The sequence below is a fragment of the Lucilia sericata genome, unplaced genomic scaffold (genome assembly GCF_015586225.1).
Source record: "Lucilia sericata isolate MDLA Ls3-8-SP2 unplaced genomic scaffold, ASM1558622v1 Contig000307F_arrow, whole genome shotgun sequence".
Lineage (NCBI taxonomy): Eukaryota > Metazoa > Arthropoda > Insecta > Diptera > Calliphoridae > Lucilia > Lucilia sericata.
In genome coordinates, this window is record NW_023994331.1 from 4,674 (window position 1) to 29,639 (window position 24,966).

Consider the following 24,966-nt stretch of genomic DNA (forward strand, 5'->3'; position numbering starts at 1 on the left):
ACACACAGCTTTAAACATAACTTCTTGCTATTGCTCCGTTTTGTTTTTATAAGGAAACAAACTAACTACAATAACAACGTTTAACTTGTTGTTCTGTCTAAGCATGCACAAAAAACCTAATTTTTATACCCTTCACCTTCGTGAGAAGGGTATATATAAGTTTTTCATTCCGTTTGTAATTTCTATAATATAATTTTCCGACCCTATAAAGTAAATATATTCTGGATCCTTATAGATAGCGGAGTCGATTTTGCCATGTCCGTCTGTCTGTCTGTCTGTCTGTCTGTCTGTCTCTCTGTGTGTATGTTGAAATCAGTTTTCAGAAGACCCCAGATATCTGCGAGAACACATTAAAGGGCACTTTTTGGTACTTTTTCGTTCTTCAAAAGGTACTTTTTGAATTTTCTATAATATTGAACCTAGAAACATGAAATTTAGCATGTAGGACCTTGACTAAGGGTCTCATTTTATAAAACGAAACGACAAACGTTCAAAAAAATTTGTATGGAAAAAATTAAAATTTTCATAAATTTCCCAGTATTCTTCATACAATTTTTTTACGTTAACGAAAGTTTCGTTTTATAAAATGAGGGGGTAAGTAAGAACCTATAAAAAGGGATTTTTTGGTACTTTTTCGTTATACAAAAGGTACTCTTTGAATTTTCTATAATATTGAACCTAGAAACATGGTATTAAAGAGAGCCCGGATTAGGCCAGAGCACAAAAAAGGGGACTTTTTGGTACTTTTTCGTTCTACAAAGGGTACTTTTTGAAATTTCTATAATATTGAACCTAGAAATATGAAATTAAGCATGAAGAGCACGGATTAAGTAAGAACGTATAAAATGGGATACAATTGGTATTTTTTGATTTTTTTGTAATAAAATTCGTACTGACTGTTTTTTAACACATCATGGTGAAGGGTATATAAGATTCGGCACAGCCGAATATAGTACTCTTACTTGTTAGATGAAATTTTTAAGAGGTTGCCTCGGATTTTGGCCCATAACTTCGTTATCTATTGAACGATTTTGCTGCTTTTAAATGCAAAACTTATCGAAAGCATGTCTGATAGAATAGTTGAAGATTTGGGTCCCAAAGATATGGATACATTTTAAAGAGAATTTAACAAAAATAGTATTTACATGAACTATAGCCTAGTCTTAATTATCCACTACTCATTTTCATGACCCATTTATTCGGTTAAAGAAAATTTGCTCCACAATTTGTCTCATAAATTAATTTGCTTTCTTTGTTAAGTGGGTTATTTATTAAACATGTTTTTATTATTCTTTTTGTTTTATGACTCTTGTATCTACATAACATGACCTAACAACTTAATCAAATTAAATATTTATGCATAAATGTATGGAAAATTGTAATATTTTTTTTTTTTTTAGTATAAGGTCTGGTAAATAAATTATTAACAATTTATCATTTTATATACTTTACAGAATAAGCTAAAGTAAATATTAAACCAACATTGACGTCCAATATTAATCAACACACTACTGAAAGTAACTAAAAAGCCATCAACAACATTTAATAAACACCCACCCAAAATCAACCCATAAATACAAGCAGGCAAAAGGCAGGCGTTAGACCTAAAGCTAAATAAAAAATACAAGACTCAAGAAATCAGCCAAAATAAAAACTACATATAAAACTTATGCCACCTAAAAACTGAAAACAATAAAGACAATTAATCAACAAACAGCAAAAGAAAGCTGAAAAGAAAATCTAAGAAAACTTTTAAAAGCAAAGAAAAGTGGAAATTTGTCTATTCATTTGGAGAAGAATCAAAAAAGGAAAACAAAAAACCATTACAACTGGAAAAAAAGACATAGTTTTATTTCATTCCCAAAAGGTATAAAAAGTTATTGCACTGGCGGCTCATTTTCATCAACAACAACAACATCACAATCAAACTATTCCACAGCAACAACACCAGCAGCAATACCAACACCAACACCACCACCATCATCCACAGCAACAACGTGCTGGCACTGGCGGCATCATTGCAAACAGCAGCACAGTGCCTAACGTTATTATGGAGGGGCCAGAGGTGACCTTTCTCTTTCAATTTGGCAGTATACGTGATGCAGTTTCAGTTGCTGCCAATGTTTTAACATTGAAAACACTCAAGGATTTGGCATGTGAATTTATCAACACAAAGGTAAGTGAGAGAAAAGAAAAGCAAACAAACGGGTGTAAAGGGTATATGTTAGATTTAGTTCCAAATACTGGTAGATAGCTGTAGTAGTAGTAGTAGTACATGACTTAACTTATGTATGTAGATGATGATGATGATGACAATGTCAATGATAAACTTGTTTATTTGTGATGACATGAACATTTAAGTCATCAAAGTTTTAGCAAATATTTATAGGTCTTTATGTGTCTACTATTTACATGTTTACATACTCTACTTTAGTTGTATATCTACAAGTATTTCCAAAAGGACAAAAAGTTAATTAGTTAATCAACTATGTATTACCAACAATGTTTAACTTCAGTCTTCTTTTTTCACTTTGGTCTTTTAATATAACTTTATATGAGAATTATCTTTTGTTAAGTGAATTTTTGTATATGAACTATGGTGAAAATGGTATTTGAGCCCCATCGAATTTTGGTTCTATATATGCCGATATTTTATGCATAACACACAATCCGCCAAACTTTCTTATCAAATAACTGGAATTGTTGTTATGTAGTATAATCGATAGTATATTAAAGATAATCGAAAAGCTATTATTTATTTCAGAATCATTACATTAGCTGTTTTTTAAGTACTACTAGCATCTCCGCCTACTTTTTATAATTAATTGACTTATTTTATTTTGTAACTTCATGCTTTATATTACACTGCTATACCCAGTGTGCTTTGCTACCACCTCTAACTCTAACTGCTCTAACAGTTTCCCAGATATACGAATTTTTGTATTCAATCCTATGGGAGGTGCCAAGACCTCCTTATGAATGTCCGCTCCTTTTTATTTTAAATATTCTCATGGATGCTAAAGGTTTTTGTGCAAAATTTTAAGATTTCATCTACAATAGATTCCCAGATAAATGAATTTTAGTATTTAATTCATAGGGGAGGTGAACCCCCACCCCCCTAAATTTCTAGTCCGCCAAATTTTTGCCCTAAACATTCATATTGATACTAAAGTGTCTCTAAAAAATGAGGACTCTAGCTGTTATATATTCTCAGATAAACTAGTTTAATATCTTCTTTATATGGGAGGTGCCACGCCCAGTATAGCTAGGCTGCACATTTTATCCTCATGAGTTCTTATGGATGTCAAAGTTGCCCATACAAAATTTGTGGACTTGTGGAGTTTCTGAGATATTCTACTTTAAATACCTATTTTATATGTAGGCGCGGCATTTCGGATATGAACATATATGAAAATATATGCTTCATATATGATCCATACATAATCTTTTTTAGCTGGGTATAGAAGATTTTAAAATTCGTAAGATCAACAAACAAATAAACTACAAAACATATTCTACAATATTCTACATATTCTTTAATATAAAATATATATCTCAGATACTTATAGATCGATTTTACTCGTATTAAATAGCAAAAAGCATATCTAATCGAATAATCTAAGATTCCAAAAATATCTGGGCCCCAGATTCTAGGGCTTCCAAAAACTTATTTTAATATTCGGTCCGAAGATTTGTGGCAAAATAGTACTGCCAGATAATTGTTCGATTTTCGAAATTTATATATATTTATATTTGACCTAAGACTTCCAGTAGCATAGAATCATCGAAAGAAATTCGATAAGATGTTTGCTCGTAGAGACATGTGACCCTAAAGTTCCAAAAAGTATACAATTTGATCGTCGGACTATATAAGTGCATTCACTAATATCTGTAGTATGAATTTTAATAGCTTTCTTTTGTGATCCAGAAATTTTGGGAGATATTAGTACAATTATCTGAACGGAACATTTTTATCATTTACTGATTGAATATCTTTTCCACTTTAAAAATATTATCTTATATCTAATGCACATGCGTGACATAAACGTAGTTATAACCGTCCAAAAGATATGGGAGGTATTATCATAGCCACGCCCTCTTTCGATTTACGTGTTTTAAGAATTTTGACGAACTAGAATGGACTAAAATGTGGCACTGCACTGAAAATAATCCTTGCCTAATATATATGAAAAATGTTGTACATTGTACGAAATGGTTTGTGGTTTCGTACTATGAAATTGTTTCGTAATATATACGAAATTGCACGAAATGTTTTAGAATATATAATGCAAAATAATTTTAGATAAAAATTTGTTTATTTTAGAAATACTTTTTAATTTCGAAACGTTATAAAATAATATTTCGTATTACACACGAAATTTTCGTCAATATTACGAATTTTTTATTTCGTTAAGTTAAACATGGATCATTTTCAGTGTTTGAATGGATTAAGATGGAATGGTTTCAACAAAATTGTTCAATATTTAGTTAAATCATGTTATTGCTTATTTCAGTGCAGTTTTATACATACATATATCATGCAAACATACTATGTATGTATGTATGTATGTATGTATTAAAAACTTATATGTATGTGAGTAAAGACGATACATATATCCATGTTTTTTCTGGAAAACCTCCTAAAAAACCTATTTTCTAAATTGGTTTCTTATCGCAGATGTTTAATCATTCACAACCATTGGAAGAAGGAAAAACTGCATACAGGAGTAAGAATGCATTTTTTTTTTTCCTCTTTATAATTGAGTCCTTTGACAGCGTTTTTTTTTTAATAATTCTACAAAAAGCAAAAAAGGAATAAAACAAACGTGTTGACTTGTTTTAAAACAAATATGGAAATATGTATAATTTCATGTCAAACGTAATTTTGTGTCATACATTTGCTGTTGCGCTGTCATTCCTGCTGCTGCTGTTAGCTGTTATCAGGCATTTAACATTATTGGACAGTTGTTACGTTCCTTCGTTCGTTCTTTCATTCCTTAGTTGAAACACATATTTCAACAACATCCCACGAGAATTGATGACACACAGCAATACATATAACCAAACATACACATGAGTATGTATTATACATGCGGTGTTAAAGCAAGAATGACAGAACTGTATACTTGAACATGGAATAAATGAATGTTTAAAATAAACAAAGTTTTAACGTTAACCAAATACAATTCTAGCACACAGTGCCTGTGTTATAAAACAACCTCAGAAGAGTAAAAATTGTGGGCGAAGAAATAGGGGACGTAAGGGGGATTTTCTAACGCCAGAGTACTTTCAGGCAGCTGGCATAGTAAATCCCATTTGACATAAACCACGTGGGTTAAATAAATTTACAAATAAGTTAATAGTAACTTAATCAAAAAGATTGCATATAGAAGTTAGGGAAAGGCAGAAGAAATTGGAATAATATTAAATTAAATAAACTGTTTGCTATATAAGGTGTGTTGAAAGGGTAAGCAATTTTTTGGACTTTAAAATAGTAATTATTAGAGAATTTTTATAAATAGCATATCTAAGCTAAAAAAAATAGACTTTGTTAGATATCTTCTTAAGCCGACTTGAGCGGATATTACTTATAACCATAGATATGATTGTATTTTTGTAATTAAAAAACATTTTAAAAGTCAATTTGTATTAAAAAATAAAAAGTTACATAAAATTAATATTTCTTTAGAATTTTCGATCTTTTCCCGATCCATTATGAGCAAGCAATCCCCAGCAAACCATTCAAGACAAATGAAATTTCCCTATACATTTACGGCAAAAATTGCTCAATTTCCTTTTCGCCATTATATCAAAAAACAATGGATTTGGAAATATTATTTTTTGGCCTGTCTCTGTTGCGTGCCGATCTTTTATAAAATCAGTAAATTGGCCAATTCAAGGGAAAATGTAGAAAAGTGGAAGACGATAAAGCTGAAACAGCAGGAAGAGTTGAAAGATGATAGAGACCACTGAATAATTAAACTTTTATTTGTCTACATATTGTATCTAATAAAATGAAGAATTTAGTGAAATGCCATTTTATTGTCAAGTTATTCGATTCGCAATAATATTTTACTTTTATGGTAAAAATACAAAAATTTAGCGCGTAAATAAAGGAATAAAAATAAATTAAACAAAATTATATTTGCAATTAAAATACCAACACACAGAACACATACATACATACGCCATTCATCACATATAAAGAACGCAATCAAATTTATTAAATTAGTAATTACTGACTTACATAAACCATAATTAGTTTTGGAGCAAAAACAAAAATAACATTGTGGCCGTAAAATTAAAAAAAAAAATAAAGAACAAGGAGCAAAGGAAGAAAAACTTGAAAGACACATTCATAAAACTTATGTATTTTTATTGAGACCAGTAGTCAAGTAGTAAAAACCAATTAACAATTCCTGCTCAACTGCATTTTGTAATTAGTCGAGCATATAAAATTTAATTGTTAAATAGATTAAAATTTATATTTCATAAGTTTTTATTACAATTATCGTCATTACTATTATTATTGTTTTTATTTCAGATACCCGACAGTGGTTTGACCTACCTCTCAGAACGTATATTGCTATTTCGTCATGATTACAACAGTCCCAATGTTTTGCACATTATCAATTCCGCCGGAGATGGTAGATGAAACTTTAGTGGAAATTGTTCTCACAGCAAGTCGTAAGTTGGAAAAAGAATTAAAATCATTAAAAAAAAGAAAAAACTTATTTCAAACATTAACTGAAAACTTTATTTTTATGCTGTTGTTTGTGTAAAATATGAAAGATTGAGGGAATAGGAAATACGAGGGTGTTTACAGTAGTTTGGTTTACTGATAATATTGATATGGAAAAATACTGCGGTACCCCCACAACTTTTAAGCGCTGGACAAGTCTATAACCTAGTCCAGTTCATAGTATAGTCTATATTCTATAGTCTAGTCTATAGTCTAGTCTATAGTCTAGTCTATAGTCTAGTCTATAGTCTAGTCTATAGTCTAGTTATAGTCTAGTCTATAGTCTAGTCTATAGTCTAGTCTATAGTCTAGTCTATAGTCTAGTCTATAGTCTAGTCTATAGTCTAGTCTATAGTCTAGTCTATAGTCTAGTCTATAGTCTAGTCTATAGTCTAGTCTATAGTCTAGTCTATAGTCTAGTCTATAGTCTAGTCTATAGTCTAGTCTATAGTCTAGTCTATAGTCTAGTCTATAGTCTAGTCTATAGTCTAGTCTATAGTCTAGTCTATAGTCTAGTCTATAGTCTAGTCTATAGTCTAGTCTATAGTCTAGTCTAAGTCTAGTCTCTATAGTCTATAGTCTAGTCTATAGTCTAGTCTATAGTCTAGTCTATAGTCTAGTCTATAGTCTAGTCTATAGTCTAGTCTATAGTCTAGTCTATAGTCTAGTCTATAGTCTAGTCTATAGTCTAGTCTATAGTCTAGTCTATAGTCTAGTCTATAGTCTAGTCTATAGTCTAGTCTATAGTCTAGTCTATAGTCTAGTCTATAGTCTAGTCTATAGTCTAGTCTATAGTCTAGTCTATAGTCTAGTCTATAGTCTAGTCTATAGTCTAGTCTATAGTCTAGTCTATAGTCTAGTCTATAGTCTAGTCTATAGTCTAGTCTATAGTCTAGTCTATAGTCTAGTCTATAGTCTAGTCTATAGTCTAGTCTATAGTCTAGTCTATAGTCTAGTCTATAGTCTAGTCTATAGTCTAGTCTATAGTCTAGTCTTAGTCTAGTCTATAGTCTAGTCTATAGTCTAGTCTATAGTCTAGTCTATAGTCTAGTCTATAGTCTAGTCTATAGTCTAGTCTATAGTCTAGTCTATAGTCTAGTCTATAGTCTAGTCTATAGTCTAGTCTATAGTCTAGTCTATAGTCTAGTCTATAGTCTAGTCTATAGTCTAGTCTATAGTCTAGTCTATAGTCTAGTCTATAGTCTAGTCTATAGTCTAGTCTATAGTCTAGTCTATAGTCTAGTCTATAGTCTAGTCTATAGTCTAGTCTATAGTCTAGTCTATAGTCTAGTCTATAGTCTAGTCTATAGTCTAGTCTATAGTCTAGTCTATAGTCTAGTCTATAGTCTAGTCTATAGTAGTCTATAGTAGTCTATGTCTAGTCTATAGTCTAGTCTATAGTCTAGTCTATAGTCTAGTCTATAGTCTAGTCTATAGTCTAGTCTATAGTCTAGTCTATAGTCTAGTCTATAGTCTAGTCTATAGTCTAGTCTATAGTCTAGTCTATAGTCTAGTCTATAGTCTAGTCTATAGTCTAGTCTATAGTCTAGTCTATAGTCTAGTCTATAGTCTAGTCTATAGTCTAGTCTATAGTCTAGTCTATAGTCTAGTCTATAGTCCTAGTCTATAGTCTAGTCTATAGTCTAGTCTATAGTCTAGTCTATAGTCTAGTAGTCTATAGTCTAGTCTATAGTCTAGTCTATAGTCTAGTCTATAGTCTAGTCTATAGTCTAGTCTATAGTCTAGTCTATAGTCTAGTCTATAGTCTAGTCTATAGTCTAGTCTATAGTCTAGTCTATAGTCTAGTCTATAGTCTAGTCTATAGTCTAGTCTATAGTCTAGTCTATCTAGTCTAGTCAGTATAGTCTAGTCTATAGTCTAGTCTATAGTCTAGTCTATAGTCTAGTCTTAGTCTAGTCTATAGTCTAGTCTATAGTCTAGTCTATAGTCTAGTCTATAGTCTAGTCTATAGTCTAGTCTATAGTCTAGTCTATAGTCTAGTCTATAGTCTAGTCTATAGTCTAGTATTTAGTTTAGTCTATAATCGAGTCTATAGTCTAGTCTATAGTCTAATCTATTGTCTGGTCTATAGTCTAGTCTGTAGTCTAGCCTATAGTCTAGTCTATAGTATAGTTTATAGTCTTTTCCTAACGCCAAATTAATTTGAGAATGTTTATTTTAAAATTTCAAAGCCGATAGAAATCGATTTAATTCGGAGAAAGTATATTGCGCCATTTCCGCCCTAATTAAAGCTTCCTCGTAATACGTATAGTCCCACATTCTGTTTAATTGTCATTGTTATGTTCTGAGCATGAAAGTAAAAATCGTTTTATATTTTCTTTAGAGTAATCTTCCATTTTTTCATTTCTTTGTTACAGCGATTCTATATCCAACATCGGATATGCCAACATTAAAACCACATAACCTAAATGTGCACTCATACAAGGCGCCGACATTCTGTGATTTCTGTGGTGAAATGTTATTTGGTTTAGTGCGTCAAGGTCTTAAATGTGATGGTAAGTAGTTAACAGAAATCAAAAAATGCATTAGTAGTAAAAACTAAGAACATTTTTAATAACAATATAAACGAAAATAATTAATTTCTTTTTGTTTTTTTTTTTTTTTTTTTTTTTTTCTTTAGGTTGTGGTCAGAATTATCACAAACGTTGTGTAGTTAAAATACCCAATAATTGTAATCGTTCCAATGATCTGAGTAATTCCTCCAAACGTTCCTCTTTGCTGCAGCCACCCAGAAGTCCTTCGGGCGGTTCAACACAATCTCTTATTTCGAATGATGAACAACAAGCCAAAAATGATTCGGGGAGTTCTCTGGTAAAACGGATGTCTGATCTTATGAGTGATAAATTAAGAATTAATTGAAATTCATAGGCCTTTAACTAAAGAAAAATTTCGTGACCCTTGTTTAGAATTTGTTTAATAGTATTTTTAGAGTATTTTTTCTCTTACTCTTGTAACTAGTTTATTTAAATGTGGTGCTGGGTTTTTCACTTTTTAGTAAATAATGCATTTCTGATTTGACTCAAAACTTATTTTAACTCGAATATTTAGATATTTTGTTCTTAAGATCTGGTTTATTTTCTTGAGAGTTTAATTTTGTAACTGTATATTAATTATCTATTGTTTTTTACTTACATAATTTTTTCATTTAAATTTTTCTTTGTGTTTACCACGTGTATTTGTATTAATGATATATTTTTATTTACTTCGATTTTTGTTAATTTAAATTTTTATTTTAATAAAATCTTTTAATTTTTAAAACAAATTGTTGGATGTGTCGTTTTTTAATTTTTTATGATTTTTTCTGTATTGATTGAATATCACTCATACTTAAACCAGATCTTTACAAAATATGGAAATACATATATAGTAGGATATATTTAGAAAGTTAGATTTTAATAGGAAATTTTAACTAAAAAAAGATTTAAGTTCAAACATAATTTTTTTATAAAAACCTTTACAAGGCCGGCCCTTAACTTAATCTCCTAATCTCCATTGAAAATAGAAAGTGAACTTCTCGATGTATGTTTTGTTTTTATTCAATTCTAATCTGAAATTTTATCCAACACAGAGTTTTTAATTTCAACTTGTTAAAAATGTTGTTATAGAAAAAAATGAGTTCTATTTCCAAAAGAATTTTCAAATTATTCCCCTCGAAACTCTGATAGCAAACTAATATCGATGTACGACTGATCCACCAGGTCTAATATATTAATTCTATTTCCTATCAAAACAAGGAATCGTGTCGAGCATGTGCGCTGAAATGACCTTAGGGCAGATGGTCATTTCAGAGCACATGCTCGACACGTCACATGCAGACCCATTAGTTAGTTTGAAAGGAGAATGTATGTTACATCAAATTCGACGAAATATACCTAGGCCTCCATAGGGCCTATTGTCTCTGGTGGCATCTAGGCCTCTGTCGGGCCTGGTGCAGGCTCCTGAAACCAGAACTTTGGTCATTTATTCCCTGATAGTAACTTGTAGAGGGCATTATGAACCGAACTCTACAGAATTTAAGAAAGCGATTTATTTCATAGAAAAAAAACACATAGATATACATATTTCAACTCCCCTTTGATTCGCATTCTTATAAATGTCATAATAATTGTGCTCTTTCGCAAACTTTCAGAATGTGCCAATTTACCATAGAAGTCATCAACGTTCTTCCTCGGCCGGTAGTCGAAATGGCCAGCTGCTTGCCAATACCGGTATATGTGCCACAACATCTGCCTATCAGAATATACGCATTCCACATACGTTTATGGTGCACACCTATGGTATACCGACCGTTTGTCAATATTGTAAAAAACTACTGAAGGGCCTATTCAAACAGGGTCTACAATGCCGTGATTGCCAATATAATACACATAAGAAATGTATGGATAAAGTACCACAAGACTGTACCGGTGAACGGCAGTTGAGTCATGGGGACTACAATGAATCAACGTACACACCCACACATGCAGCCCATAAGGAACGTGATAATTTCTTTAAGGAAGAATTCGATGATAGTGATTTCGATGATAATGCCTCAAATGAATTCAACACTAGCCGAACAGGTTATGGTGGTGGTAATAATATAATGGCGGTAAAACAGGGACGCATGGGTAATGTCATGGGTGCTAAGACCACCACAAATGCTCATAATTCACCACCCGAATTGGTAAATGGTCTAGTGGCCACAAATGAACGTACATCGTACAATAGAGATTCGAGATGTATGGCTGAGGGACAATCTGTAGATGGACAATCGGAACAATCAAGTTCTTCATCATCACCTAGTGCCAATATACCCCTAATGCGTATCGTGCAATCAGTTAAACACACCAAAAAACGTGGTGGTCAAGCCATTAAGGAAGGTTGGCTGGTGCATTTCACCAGTTTGGATAGTACAGTAAAACGTTATTTCTGGCGTTTAGATTCGAAGACCATAACACTGTTCATCTCGGAACAGGGTAGTAAATATCACAAGGAAATTCCCTTGGCCGATATACAACTTATAGAGACTAACAATGATGTTAGGGTGGATAATAATTATTGTTTCGAAATACGCACCGCCAATGTCACTTACTATGCGGGTCAAGATCCTTTGGCGGGTGTTAGAGAGGAGCAGGCTGTACGTTTACCACCACCGGATAGTGGTATCGGCACAGATATAGCAAAAAGTTGGGAAACATCCATAAAACAGGCCTACATGCATGTTACCAATACACGTAAGTTGGCAATTACTTAATATTGGTTTAATATAATATTTGTGTGTGTATGTTTGTTGACAGAATGTTGCGAATCCGAGGATAATATACAAGATATGGGTCAATTATATCAAATATTCCCCGATGAGGTATTAGGCTCGGGTCAATTTGGTGTAGTCTATGGTGGTGTTCACAAGAAAACCAAACGAGAAGTGGCCATTAAGGTCATAGACAAATTAAGATTTCCCACAAAACAAGAAGCTCAATTAAAGAATGAAGTGGCCATATTACAGGTGTGTAAATGGACTCATTTTCTAACCCCGTTTAGTGTTATCTATTAAACGTTTTCTTTTTTATATTTATAACAGAACATTTCCCATTGTGGAGTGGTAAATCTCGAACGTATGTTCGAAACCCCAGAAAGAATATTTGTGGTTATGGAAAAACTCAAAGGTGATATGTTGGAAATGATACTTTCGCACGAAAGAGGACGTCTCAGCGAAAGAGTAACGAAATTTCTTATAACACAAATACTTATTGCTCTCAAGCATTTGCACAGTCAGAATATTGTGCATTGTGATTTAAAACCCGAGAATGTATTGCTCTCATCTGATGCCGAATTTCCTCAAGTCAAATTATGTGATTTTGGTTATGCGCGCATTATAGGAGAGAAATCATTCAGAAGATCGGTGGTGGGCACACCAGCCTATTTAGGTAAAATCAAATTGTTAGCAGAGTATCATATATATATTTGACTATATAAAATTTAAATTTAGCTCCCGAGGTTTTGCGCAATAAAGGTTATAATCGTTCTTTGGATATGTGGAGTGTGGGTGTGATCATTTATGTAAGTCTGAGCGGTACATTCCCTTTCAATGAGGAAGAGGACATAAATGATCAAATACAAAATGCCGCCTTTATGTATCCACCAAATCCCTGGAAAGAAATATCATCGAATGGTAAGAAAGAAATTCATTACATTCTTTTAATCCACAAAACTTATACAAAATGTTATTTCGTTAAAGCTATTGATTTGATCAATAATTTGCTGCAAGTGAAACAACGAAAACGTTATACGGTGGACAAGAGTCTGCAGCATTATTGGCTGCAGGACAAGCAAACCTATCGTGATTTGCGTAATTTAGAAGCTCAAGTGGGTACACGCTATTTAACACACGAGGCCGATGACATGAGATGGGCTAGCACCGGTGATATGTGACCTGTTAATGATCAGATTACAAAAACAGTTAGCAACACCAGCCAAACAGAATTAGAAAACCAACAAACCACAGCATCTAAACAGCCACAACAAATCACTGAAACACCTCATCCTGAAGAACAAGAAAAACAACAACAAGAACAACAAACGCTACAGCCATCAGAACAAGAGCAATTGCGACGTAAATCTACTTTGCCACAATTAGAAACTATCGAAACATGTGGCTGTCGTAGTCTGCCCGGAAAACCAAAAGTTGAAGCTATTGGTGATAAAGCTTTAAAATGGATGCGCTCTCATTTGTGTCGTCACATTAAGTGATCCTTCCTACTGCTATTCTTACTTTTAATTCTCTTTTGGCTTAAGTGTTTGTCTGTGTGGTTGGCAGTGTGTATAACTATGTGTGCAGCTAAATTTACAACAAGAACAACGATGAAAACTGTATATTTTACAAATTAATTAAAATATTTCTTTTTTTAATAAACTCTTTTACTAACAATAAGCTTTTATAAATATTGCTCTTGTATTTTTTGAAATCTCTATAAATTTGTCTCGCTTTCTATGTCTGTGTCATACGACTTTTACTTTAACTAAAACTTTCTCTCTCTCTCTCTCTGTATTTTAACAAAGTACCTAAACTTTATAACAAATTCTGTTTTCAATTTTACATTATAAAACAGAAATTGCCTAATGACATAATATTGATAAGAACATATTAAATAAATTTTAGAATAGCTTCGAACAAATTAAATTAAATTTTCTAATTTTTCTTTTTTTGCGCTGAATAAAGAACAAATTTATTAATATTAAATTAAAATAAAAAATATATATTTAAATGAGATAATATACAAATTTAAAAATAAATATATATAACATAGTATACTAAAAGTACTAATGTTATATTAAATATATACATATATCTTTAAACAACTTATTGTAAATTTAAAATGATCATATTTAATGCTCATTAGTATGATAAATATTTTCTGAATAAAATTATAAAAGACATAAACAAAAAATGGTAAAAAGCTTACAAAATAAACTTGAATAAACTTTTTATTATTTCAACCAATTACGCCCAGTGTACTTTGCTACCATCTTAACAATCCCTATTATTGCTTATATAGGGGTAGAGTCTATTATGAGCGGATCCTTATCGAATTTGATAGAGATTTTTGTTCTTATAAACTTATTTGTTTAGAATTAAGGCAATTTACTGCTATTATTAAAGAAGCCTTTACACGATCACATTTTACGTACGTAATGTCTAATGAAAATGTAAAATGAAATTCCATCCGAATGACAAAAAAGAGAATAAAAGTCGTATGATTTATAACAGCTGTTTCACTATTTTTGTATGTGTTTACATAAAAATACATCCCTAATCTAATGCGACTTGCTTATTTTTTGAATCATTTCAAAAAATGAAGGGAGCCATACGATCGTAAAATTTTGCATCCATATTTTCTCGCAATGTGTGATGGTTTCATTACATCCCAGCAAAAATAAAACGAAGTATTTCCAAAAGAATAACATTTATCACCACTTCAAAAGTAGCACTAATTGAATTTGTTTACCTTCTGAGAAAGTGATGTTTAAGACTTCCGAAGAAGCAAAAATAATTATATTTTTTTCAATGTTGAAGATATATTTTTTGTTCTTAGATTTTTATGAGATAAAAAAATGTTTCGTATTAAGTCTCTATTACCCTAATTAATGTTAAAATTATGTATTTAAGTCAAATTAGCTGTATTCTATCATTTACTTCATGAGAATGACTTCAGAAGTAGTGAATTTGGAATCAGATAAAAGGACATCCCTCCTATGACAAGCCTGTGTTGAAATCAACACTTCTTCAGGTCTTTTTCAGTACTTCCATGGAGTAAATTCTACTTCTTTTTCGCATCTAGTCTATAGTCTAGTCTATAGTCTAGTCTATAGTCTAGTCTATAGTCTAGTCTATAGTCTAGTCTATAGTCTAGTCTATAGTCTAGTAGTCTAGTCTATAGTCTAGACTATAGACTAGACTATAGACTAGACTATAGACTAGACTATAGACTAGACTATAGACTAGACTATAGACTAGACTATAGACTAGACTATAGGACTAGACTATAGATCTAGTCTATAGTCTAGTCTATAGTCTAGTCTATAGTCTAGTCTATAGTCTAGTCTATAGTCTAGTCTATAGTCTAGTCTATAGTCTAGTCTATAGTCTAGTCTATCTAGTCTAGTCTAGTCTATATCTAGTCTATAGTCTAGTCTATAGCCTAGTCTATAGTCTAGTCTATAGTCTAGTCTATAGTCTAGTCTATAGTCTAGTCTATAGTCTAGTCTATAGTCTAGTCTATAGTCTAGTCTATAGTCTAGTCTATAGTCTAGTCTATAGTCTAGTCTATAGTCTAGTCTATAGTCTAGTCTATAGTCTAGTCTATAGTCTAGTCTATAGTCTAGTCTATAGTCTAGTCTATAGTCTAGTCTATAGTCTAGTCTATAGTCTAGTCTATAGTCTAGTCTATAGTCTAGTCTATAGTCTAGTCTATAGTCTAGTCTATAGTCTAGTCTATAGTCTAGTCTATAGTCTAGTCTATAGTCTAGTCTATAGTCTAGTCTATAGTCTAGTCTATAGTCTAGTCTATAGTCTAGTCTATAGTCTAGTCTATAGTCTAGTCTATAGTCTAGTCTATAGTCTAGTCTATAGTCTAGTCTATAGTCTAGTCTATAGTCTAGTCTATAGTCTAGTGCGAAAGTTAGAAGGGTGTTTATTTGTTCTGTCTTGTTAGAACTTTTAGAACATATTTAAATCGAATGCAGAGGATAGATGTTCTCTTTCTTTTCATTATGTTTATGTACGATATACCATTAACATAATAAATATTTGTAACAAACAAAATCATTTACCGTAGAATTCATAATAAATTCATGACTAAACAATTAAAATTATATGTATGTTAGACTTGATGAATGTTTAAGAAATTCGACCATACATGTCCTACATCTGTTACAATAATAGAAGCATTTTACTTTTTTGTGCAATTTAGAAAATATCAAACCATTTACTAACAGATTCATAATTAAAAATTTTAAATATTTTTGAAAAAGTAATAAAAATTTAAAGTTTTCGGTTTATGGAAAATTTCGATATTCATATGTATGTACATTAGGCTGGCCCCATATGATTTAAAAATTTAATTATTTTTACTCTAATGTACACTTTTAACACAGGTTAAATCTCCTAACTTATACCAGAAAATGAGTTCTGAAATTCCGGAAGTTCTTGGAGGAGGTTTCTTCTATGCGTTGCTGTAACTCATTATGGTGTTAAGCATAAACACGCCAAACATTAATACAAGCAAATAATTACTCATGCAATCTATGTAGTGTGTGTAAAAACATGTATCCAACATCATTATATTTTCGTATTTTCTTAAAAAGAAATTAAATGCAATGTTAGTCTTCATTTAAATCTTATGTGATTAACAACATCACAATTTTATTAAAAGGAACGAACATTAACAAATATGAATCAATTATTAATAATTTTTTGCATTTCCTCCTTATTTGTGAATAATGTTTTGCCTCACAACAGTAAGTCTTAAAAGGTTTATTCCGTACCAATATCCGTCGGCCTGGGCTGACACATACTATGTATGTATATTCCCACAAACAAAAGGTGTGAAGAGTGTTAACTATGGACCGATCTTAATGATCGTTATATTTAATATTATTCGGGATATGATTCCTAGTTTCTAGGAACTTTGTACCGTTCCTAGAAACTAGGAATAAAGCTATTTATAATAAAACGTTGAATTTGAGCTGATAATGCAAAGATTGGATATGAGTTGATGTCCCATCGGATACATATACCGATACATATGCCGATGGATAAGGATGTTTATGTGTTGTAATTGCGTTGTAAGCTGGAATTGGTGGTTGGTAGAGCTGGGTATAACTTAATCTTTAATTTGTCGACCATATTCCTGCATGGTTGAGTGTGTTAACTTAATACAGTAGGTCAATTTTCAATTAAATATGGAGCCGAACTCCGGTCCACCTATTACGTCCCTAGGTGCTGCTGCCGAAACAACAAAGCCATCTCAATAGTGCGGTTGCGCGACTTTATCAACGTTACACGGTGTTATTAATTGATACTATTTATTGTTCCTCCATAGACTGGACTGAATTTTGAGGTTCAACTTTTGTGGGTATGCGATCAATATTTTAGTATTTTACAAAGGGTAGGACTAAATCGGCTTCAACTAATTTAGTCCTAGATTTATAGTTGGTATCAAAATAGTATCGTGAAGAAATAATTAGCAAAATGATTCCTTAACTATATCTTATTTTTATTCCTTTAAACTATAGCAACACTTCCCAATAGCAGTTCTCGTAACACAAATTCATGCACTACTTTGAATGATTTGCCCGGCATATGTACAGATACTCTACAATGTTCCACGCAATCGCAGATAGAAACTCAAAATCAATGTAGAGAAAGCGATAATTCTATATTAATTTGCTGTCCTTTCAATTATGAAATTCATTATAATACGACAATTTCTCTGCAAAAATCGGACAACATATATTTATTGCCCAATACACATGAATGTGGGGTTACTCCAGACAATTACGGAAATGATATAAATGTGGAATTTCCTTGGGCGGCTTTAATAGAATACACAAATGGTAAGGATACAATTAAGAAGACATTACAAAAAGAGTAATATAATTTTATATTAAACGTTAGGCAACCACAAAACCAGTCATCACTGTGGAGCCACCTTGATTAATAACCGCTATGTGCTAACTGCTGCTCAATGTGTTGCAGTTCATGCAGATTGGCGTATCTCTGGCATACGTTTAGGCGAATGGGATCTCTCCACTAATCCCGACTGTATGATGACGCTAACGGGTAAAAAAAAGTGTGCCGATCCCTATTTAAATGTCGGCATAGAAGAAATCATTGTTCATTCTAATTATAGTGCGGCTAAATATCGTAATGATATCGCTTTAATACGACTTGATCGCTATATCAAATTCACCGATTACATCAGTCCCGTATGTCTGCCCATTCAGTCCAAAATGCGTGTTAGAATATTTAAAAATATTATAATGCAAGTCGTTGGTTGGGATAATTCAAAAACCAGTGATGAAGTTAATATAAAACAGGTAGCTAATTTACCTGGTTGGAGCTTTTCGAGATGTCGTCGAACGTATGCCGCCAAAGGAATATATTTGCGCTTGAAACAAATGTGTGCCGGGGGTGAAAAAGGTGTCGGTATTTGTGATGGTGATTCTGGTGGATCATTGGTTGTGAAAGATAAATTAGATAATCGTTATGTTTACGTTTTATCTGGTGTAACATCGTTTATTCAAAAACCCTGTGGCTTAGATGGTTGGCCAGGGCTTTTTACAAAGGTGGGACCTTATATGGATTGGATTTTAGAAAATATAAGATCTTAGTATTTATAATTTGATTTTGAATATACAACAATTATTGTAGTAAGATATTTTGTTTCAATTTAAGTATATTAAGGTTAGACAAGATGACGAAGTGCTTTACTGGCTCCATTCTGCTTCTTATAATCCGATGGCAAATTTTTAACATTGTTCTGCCGATCCTTTAATAAGCACTTTGCTCAGGTACTCGAGCCATCTAATCTCTGACCATTCCGATATGAAAAACACAGATGGGATGGTCTCTGTTGAATCGGCAACAGCATCAAATCAAATTAGACCAGGACTTCTTGCTACTCACAGAAAACACACTGTTATAAATCTGGTATGAACAGAGTAAACCCTTAACATACTTGGACAAAGAAGGAACATTCAATAGTATCGCTTGTACAAAACCTTTCTTCATCCATCATCATTTAACGCAGCACACATTCATTCATTCGACACACTCATAGAGAACAACGTCCGACACACTCACTCTGGGTATACGGGTGGGTAGGTCCGTATACCCCTATAATCGAACTAATCCCGAATTAAAGACTTTACCATGCATCAGTCTTTTAACCGACATTATCTTGCCAAATTTGGATTTATACTACGGCCAACACGTGTACCTCGAAGGGACCTTTCCAATAACCGCAACAAGACAAAGTCCGAAACTGTGCCCTGGGGGTTACCGGTTCTCGTGGTACCAGTTATGTAGTTCTCTGGTTCGACCCCAAGACCCAAGGATATATTTGATTATCAGCAGTTTATAGTCCCGGTACACTAGAGGTACTAGTAGCACTTCTTTCCCCCGGCATTACAATAAGAATAAGTCTTCCATTAAGGAAACATGCCCCGGAGGGAAATTCGAGCGGTTAAGACCAATATTTTTGGGTGTTACAAACATCAGCATAAACGCATTGTACCCTCCCCACTATATATAGTGGTGTAGGGTATAAAAACAGTTCGGACCATGCTTTGGCTGAAACAAGAAAACTATAAAAATCGGTGATCAAATCTAAAATCGGCCTCAAATAACGATCCAATTGAGAAAATAGCCTAAAAATCTAAAATCGGCATTAGAGCATTAAATAATACTTCAAATGTGAAAATAGCTAAAATATGTGATCTCTCATATTTTCCATAAAATCTAACAAATGTCAAATGACATAAATGATGGAAAATGTCATAAATATACATTTTATTTGGTTAAATATAAATTATTACATCATCATTATCATCACAAACATCAGAGTTTTAAAATAATGGTTTGTTTTGTATATTGCAAAAATATTTTTGTTAACTATTTATGATATATTTAAGTAAGCATTAAAAATAATGGCAAGATATAAAATTAAAAAACACATACACACAAAGAACACACGATTTTTTTAAGCTCTAATAGTACGTGTAATCCAATCGATATAAGCACCAACCCGGGTATAAACTCCGGGCCAACCAGGCAAGCCACAAGGTTTTGGACCAAACGATACAACACCAGACAACATATAGACATCACGATTATCCACTCTCTCCTTAACCACCAATGGACCGCCAGAATCACCACCACAGGAGTCAACACCCTCTTCACCTCCCGCACACATTTGAGTGTCTTGCAAATAGATTCTCTTGGTGGCATATTTTTGACGACAGCTATCAAAAGTCCAACCATCTACACCAGCCTTTAATTTCAAAGCACTAGTGCCACCCTGTTCTGTTGTGCCCCAGCCGGTGACATCCATTTTAATGTTTTCAAATGTTTTTGTACGCAAATGAGATTGTGTGGGCAAGCAGACGGGGCTAACGAAATCATTGAAATTAACATAACGATCCAGACGTATTAGAGCAATATCATGTAAATTATTTGAGGCCTGAGCATTATAGTTGGGATGATAAATGATTTCTTCAATGCCAACATCCAAATGAGGTTCGGCACAATCTCTTTTACCCGTTACAGATATTTCACAATCGGGATTACTGGAACGATCCCATTCTCCCAAACGTACACCGGTAGCCTGCCAGTCAGCGGGTATACCACGACCAGTAACACAATGAGCAGCAGTTATCACATAACGATTATTAATCAAAGCGGCTCCACAATGATGACCCTTTTCGTTGCGGGCTAAAGTTTAACACAACGAAAATATAGCTTTTTATTACACATTTTCAAACAAACACTTACGTTTTGAATATTCGATTAGAGCAGTCCAAGGATATTCATCGATTTTGGTAGCACTACCACCATAAATACGATTGTCAAAAGAACGACCACATTGTCGTATATTGGGCAATAAATTCGAGTTATCTCTAGGCATAGAAGGTGTTGGATTATTAAAGCGACTAACACCATCGTAACGACAACAAACCAGTACGGTATTGCCCCTTTTACCACATTGACTCTGTTGTAGATAACGTGTTTCCAGTTGAGATCTTTGAACATTCTTTAACGACTGCAGCAGTGGAGGACATTGTAAAATATCTATGCATGTACCCTGATAACCATCGGGAGTGCCACAACTACCATCGGGAAATGCAACTATTTTTGAAAAAATATTGATCGTTTAATAGACGTCCTTTAATAAAATACTTTAAGTCATTCTACTGTCGGAAGGTATATAGTGAATTTATCCGATTTGTCTTCGTAAAATGTCATTCGAATTTAAAGAACCAGTATGAAATAGAGATTAAGTCTTTATTTAAAGATGTTTTCGCGCTGTTACAATGTCCCAAAAAGCGTTTTTTTTTTCATTTTAAGGACACGATATCTTGATGTAAGAGAAAAATTCTAAAACCAGAAACGATTTCAAGGCTGCTTAAACCTTTAGAAAAGTATACTTTGGTCTCTCTACCCAATAAGTTTTTATAAAAAAATGTCTGAAGCATGTCAAAAAAAAATTGCGTTCTTAACAAGAAACTGTCATAAAAACAACGCATATACCTACTAAACAAGATTTATAATAAAAAGCAGAAGTCGCTACTTCAACCAATTCTCCAGTAGAGGGGAGTGTTATATAAATATTTTAAGCTTAACACGAGCAAACGTGATTGAACTTTTTAAATATAACTGGAATATGACAACAACAATAAAAATTGCAGTGATAAAGATGATGTCTAAATTACAACAGGTGTGTTTTAGAAACAGAGCTGGTAAGTTGAAATTTTTCAATTAATTTTAACATAACCCCTTTAGAGGAGGAAATTTTTCAATTCATTTCAAACAAATTTAATAGAAAATTTTGAAACAAACAGATCCATCACACATTGCGAACGGAATAGTTACAATCTGTGTTATTATTTCGATCGTTTTTAGTTTAATTGCTGCAAATTCCGCATTATCTAGTTAATTTACAAAAAAGTTTAAAATTGCACCGATTTTTTTTATTTTGTTATTAAATCTTTAAGAAAACCCTAGAAATTTCAATTTTACTTTAAACCTCTCATGAGAAGCAACTGTGACTGATTCATTCTCAAAGCCTTCCATATTTAGATATATCTGTCCCTCTTTCGTTAATACAACGAACGCAAAAAGTAACGATACCAAAACTTTTCAATAAGCAAGATAATTTAGATTTTCCAAAAATACATTTCGAAAAGATTACTTTTAAATAAGTACGATAAGTTCTACAACTCAGATTTATAAACAGTTAATAACATACGTTACTAATTATTAAGTGTTTATAATAAATATAAGATAGACAACATTTCAGGAGGATAAAATTTGTTTAAAAACGCATTTAAGAATTTGTAAACCATTAAGAACTGCGTAACAAAGGAACAGGTATTTTTTAACATATCACGTTTGCATTGAAGTGATATCACTTCTATATGAAAAAATTTAAGAACTCTATGGAACCAAAATGTAAAAATAAGTGTTTTATTAGAACCATTTTTATACTTCTTATTTTCGTCAGAAGGGTATAACTATGTTTGTCATTCCGTTTGTAATTCACACAATATAATTCTCGATCCCAAAAAGTATACATACATATGCATGTATTCTGAATCCTTATAGATAGCGGAATCTATTAATATCTTTCATTCTGTTCGTATGTATGTTAAAATCAATTTTCTGAAAGCCCCAGATATCAGAGACATCCAAATTTTCAATAATTCTATCGCACATGCTTTCAATTTAAAATCAGCATGATCGGTCCATAAATACCTTTGTTAAAATTTATTTTCTTCAGAACCTAAAGTAAATTATTTAAGAAATTTTGAAGGTAGATTAATCCGATTGAAAATAGAATATACATAAATCGTATTGCAAACTGAAACCTGAAACGGTTTATAATTGACCATAGCTCCCATATAAGGTACACATCCCCGATCCAAAATCATTTAAACCATTTTAATTCATTAACAACTAACTGTATCGGCCAAAATTCAAGAATAATATGATTTATTCATATACAAATTTATTAGCTAAATATTTTTGGTATCGGCCTATAATTGGTCAAAGCTCCCATTTAAGATCTACCTACGAAAATGATTTAAAGGCAACAAAATTTTGCACATAAACAAATTATTCATTGATTTTTTCCGAAATTCACGAACTAATAAGGATATCGGGATAAAAGAAATTATTGTAAATCCCTTTTCCAAAACGGCCTATAATTGTTTATAGCTCCCATATAAAGAGCACGATATGGGCATCAACTTGAATACGTTTTGTAAAGTTCCGAAGTTAAACGCACATAATTCATTAACAAATAACCGTATCGGGTCAAAATTTAAGAGGAATGTGTTGAAGAGAAAATTTTTTTCTGATCTACATATAATTGGTCATAGCTCTCATATAAGGGCCAGAAAATCTGTTAATCGCAAATACCTCGTAACTAATAAACGAGCAATAAATTTTATATGTATATAAAAACGATTCTGTTATTTTTTCCCGGATTGGCCCATAATTAGTCATAACTCTTCTATAAGCTCCACTTCCGAAAATCTACACAAGACACAGAATTCAGTTCGGTGTAATTATAGTCCAGGCTTATAGGTGAATGATATTTAAGATTAATTTTTCGGCATAATTCGAACCCGAAGTTCTCATTCCCTTATTGCATTAAAATCAATATTTAATCATTGAATGACTGTGGATTAAATGATGAAGATTTTTAATATAAAATCATATCTATTAACTTCTTTAAAGATATTTGGAATGTCGACCAAAAATTTAGATTTTAATCAGGGAACAGAAGGTTAATCGTGGAATGCAAATAATTATATCATGGATCCAAAGAATAAAGGTACTTAAGTTGGTATCTTTAAGCAAAAGTTGTGTTAAAAAGTTTTTGTTATTTTACACAATACAAATCATAGAATATATTTAAACTGTTATAAAAAAATGGCACAAGATCCATTCCGAATCTTAGGGTGAGGGCCGGGGGGAATTTCTATCATTGATAATTGGATTATTTAAAGACATTTCTATCTTCTTCCTGCCTCTGCTCAATCACTTTAGAGAACACAATCAAAGGTAATTTGGAATTAAGAATAGAATTCACCCAAAGCCTTTAACTTTCACATATCCCATATCAGTTATTATGGATCCAAAGGTACCAACAATTATTTAAATTTTGTAATTTAATATCTACATATATAAAAAACAAATTTTTTGAAAACTTTCTAATTAAATATATTTTAAATAAAATTCAATGTCTTGGTTTCTTTTATCTTCTCACTGCACGCAATATAACTTTCCTTTGCAATTGAAAAACAAATCAAGATCAATGCAAACTAAAACTGCAACACAATAACGCTTTTCTTTTACAACCTTTCTACTAGATAATGTGAAAATTTTTTATGGACAAATCATGTTTACATTATTTTTTTATTTTCATTTTTTTGTAATCTTTAATTTTTCTAAAGTTTTTAAACCCCCAGTGTCAGTGGGTCAATAATGTCCGTTGCTGTGATAAGAAACTGATCGTGTTGTTGTCGTATTTTTTTGTATTCTTTATAATTATTTGTTAAGGTTTAATTTAATTGTTGTCGTATTTTTTTGTATTTTTGATTTAAACACACTCACTGCTTTGAGACAAAGAATCATTCACAAATAATACTGCTAAAATGCAAACGATTTTAAATAATTGCCCCATAATTTCTTTTTAATTTATTTTAAATTTTTAATAGCAAGAAACGTTGTTACTCTGAGGAGATTAAAATTAAAACTAAAATGAAATGCTTTCAAGCAAATTCTTTTTTATCATCAGTTTAATTTTATATATTTTTAAGAAATCCAGGAGAGAATTTGAGTCTCTGTTTTAATATGCTTCGGAGCTTGTAAATTTTTCATTCGGTTAAGATGAATTTAAATGATACCCTAAAATTATTATAGATTAAAAGATTATGAG

General features: G+C 32.0%; 3 protein-coding genes across 3 annotated transcripts; 2 read left to right on the forward strand and 1 right to left on the reverse strand.

Annotated features, from left to right (window-relative positions):
• The first annotated feature begins 1,454 nt into the window (after window positions 1-1,454).
• On the forward strand, window positions 1,455-14,235 carry LOC119603438 (serine/threonine-protein kinase D3). The gene is given in 10 exon segments (XM_037955476.1): window positions 1,455-2,176; window positions 6,545-6,639; window positions 6,641-6,687; window positions 9,121-9,258; window positions 9,384-9,574; window positions 10,893-11,976; window positions 12,040-12,248; window positions 12,324-12,669; window positions 12,732-12,914; window positions 12,981-14,235. Coding segments are annotated over 10 exon segments (2,613 nt in total). The 5' UTR covers window positions 1,455-2,050; the 3' UTR covers window positions 13,175-14,235.
• LOC119603439 (serine protease easter-like) lies at window positions 13,182-18,741 on the forward strand. Its single transcript, XM_037955477.1, has 4 exons — window positions 13,182-13,205; window positions 13,259-13,439; window positions 17,537-17,857; window positions 17,919-18,741. The coding sequence occupies exons 1-4, from the start codon at window positions 13,182-13,184 to the stop codon at window positions 18,632-18,634; spliced, it is 1,242 nt and encodes a 413-aa protein (XP_037811405.1). The 3' UTR covers window positions 18,635-18,741.
• Window positions 18,742-19,787: 1,046 nt separating this feature from the next.
• On the reverse strand, window positions 19,788-24,798 carry LOC119603445 (serine protease easter-like). The gene is made up of 3 exons (XM_037955487.1): window positions 24,642-24,798; window positions 20,796-21,149; window positions 19,788-20,735 (listed from the first exon to the last, which is right to left on the reverse strand). The coding sequence occupies exons 1-3, from the start codon at window positions 24,709-24,711 to the stop codon at window positions 20,005-20,007; spliced, it is 1,155 nt and encodes a 384-aa protein (XP_037811415.1). The 5' UTR covers window positions 24,712-24,798; the 3' UTR covers window positions 19,788-20,004.
• Window positions 24,799-24,966: the final 168 nt, after the last annotated feature.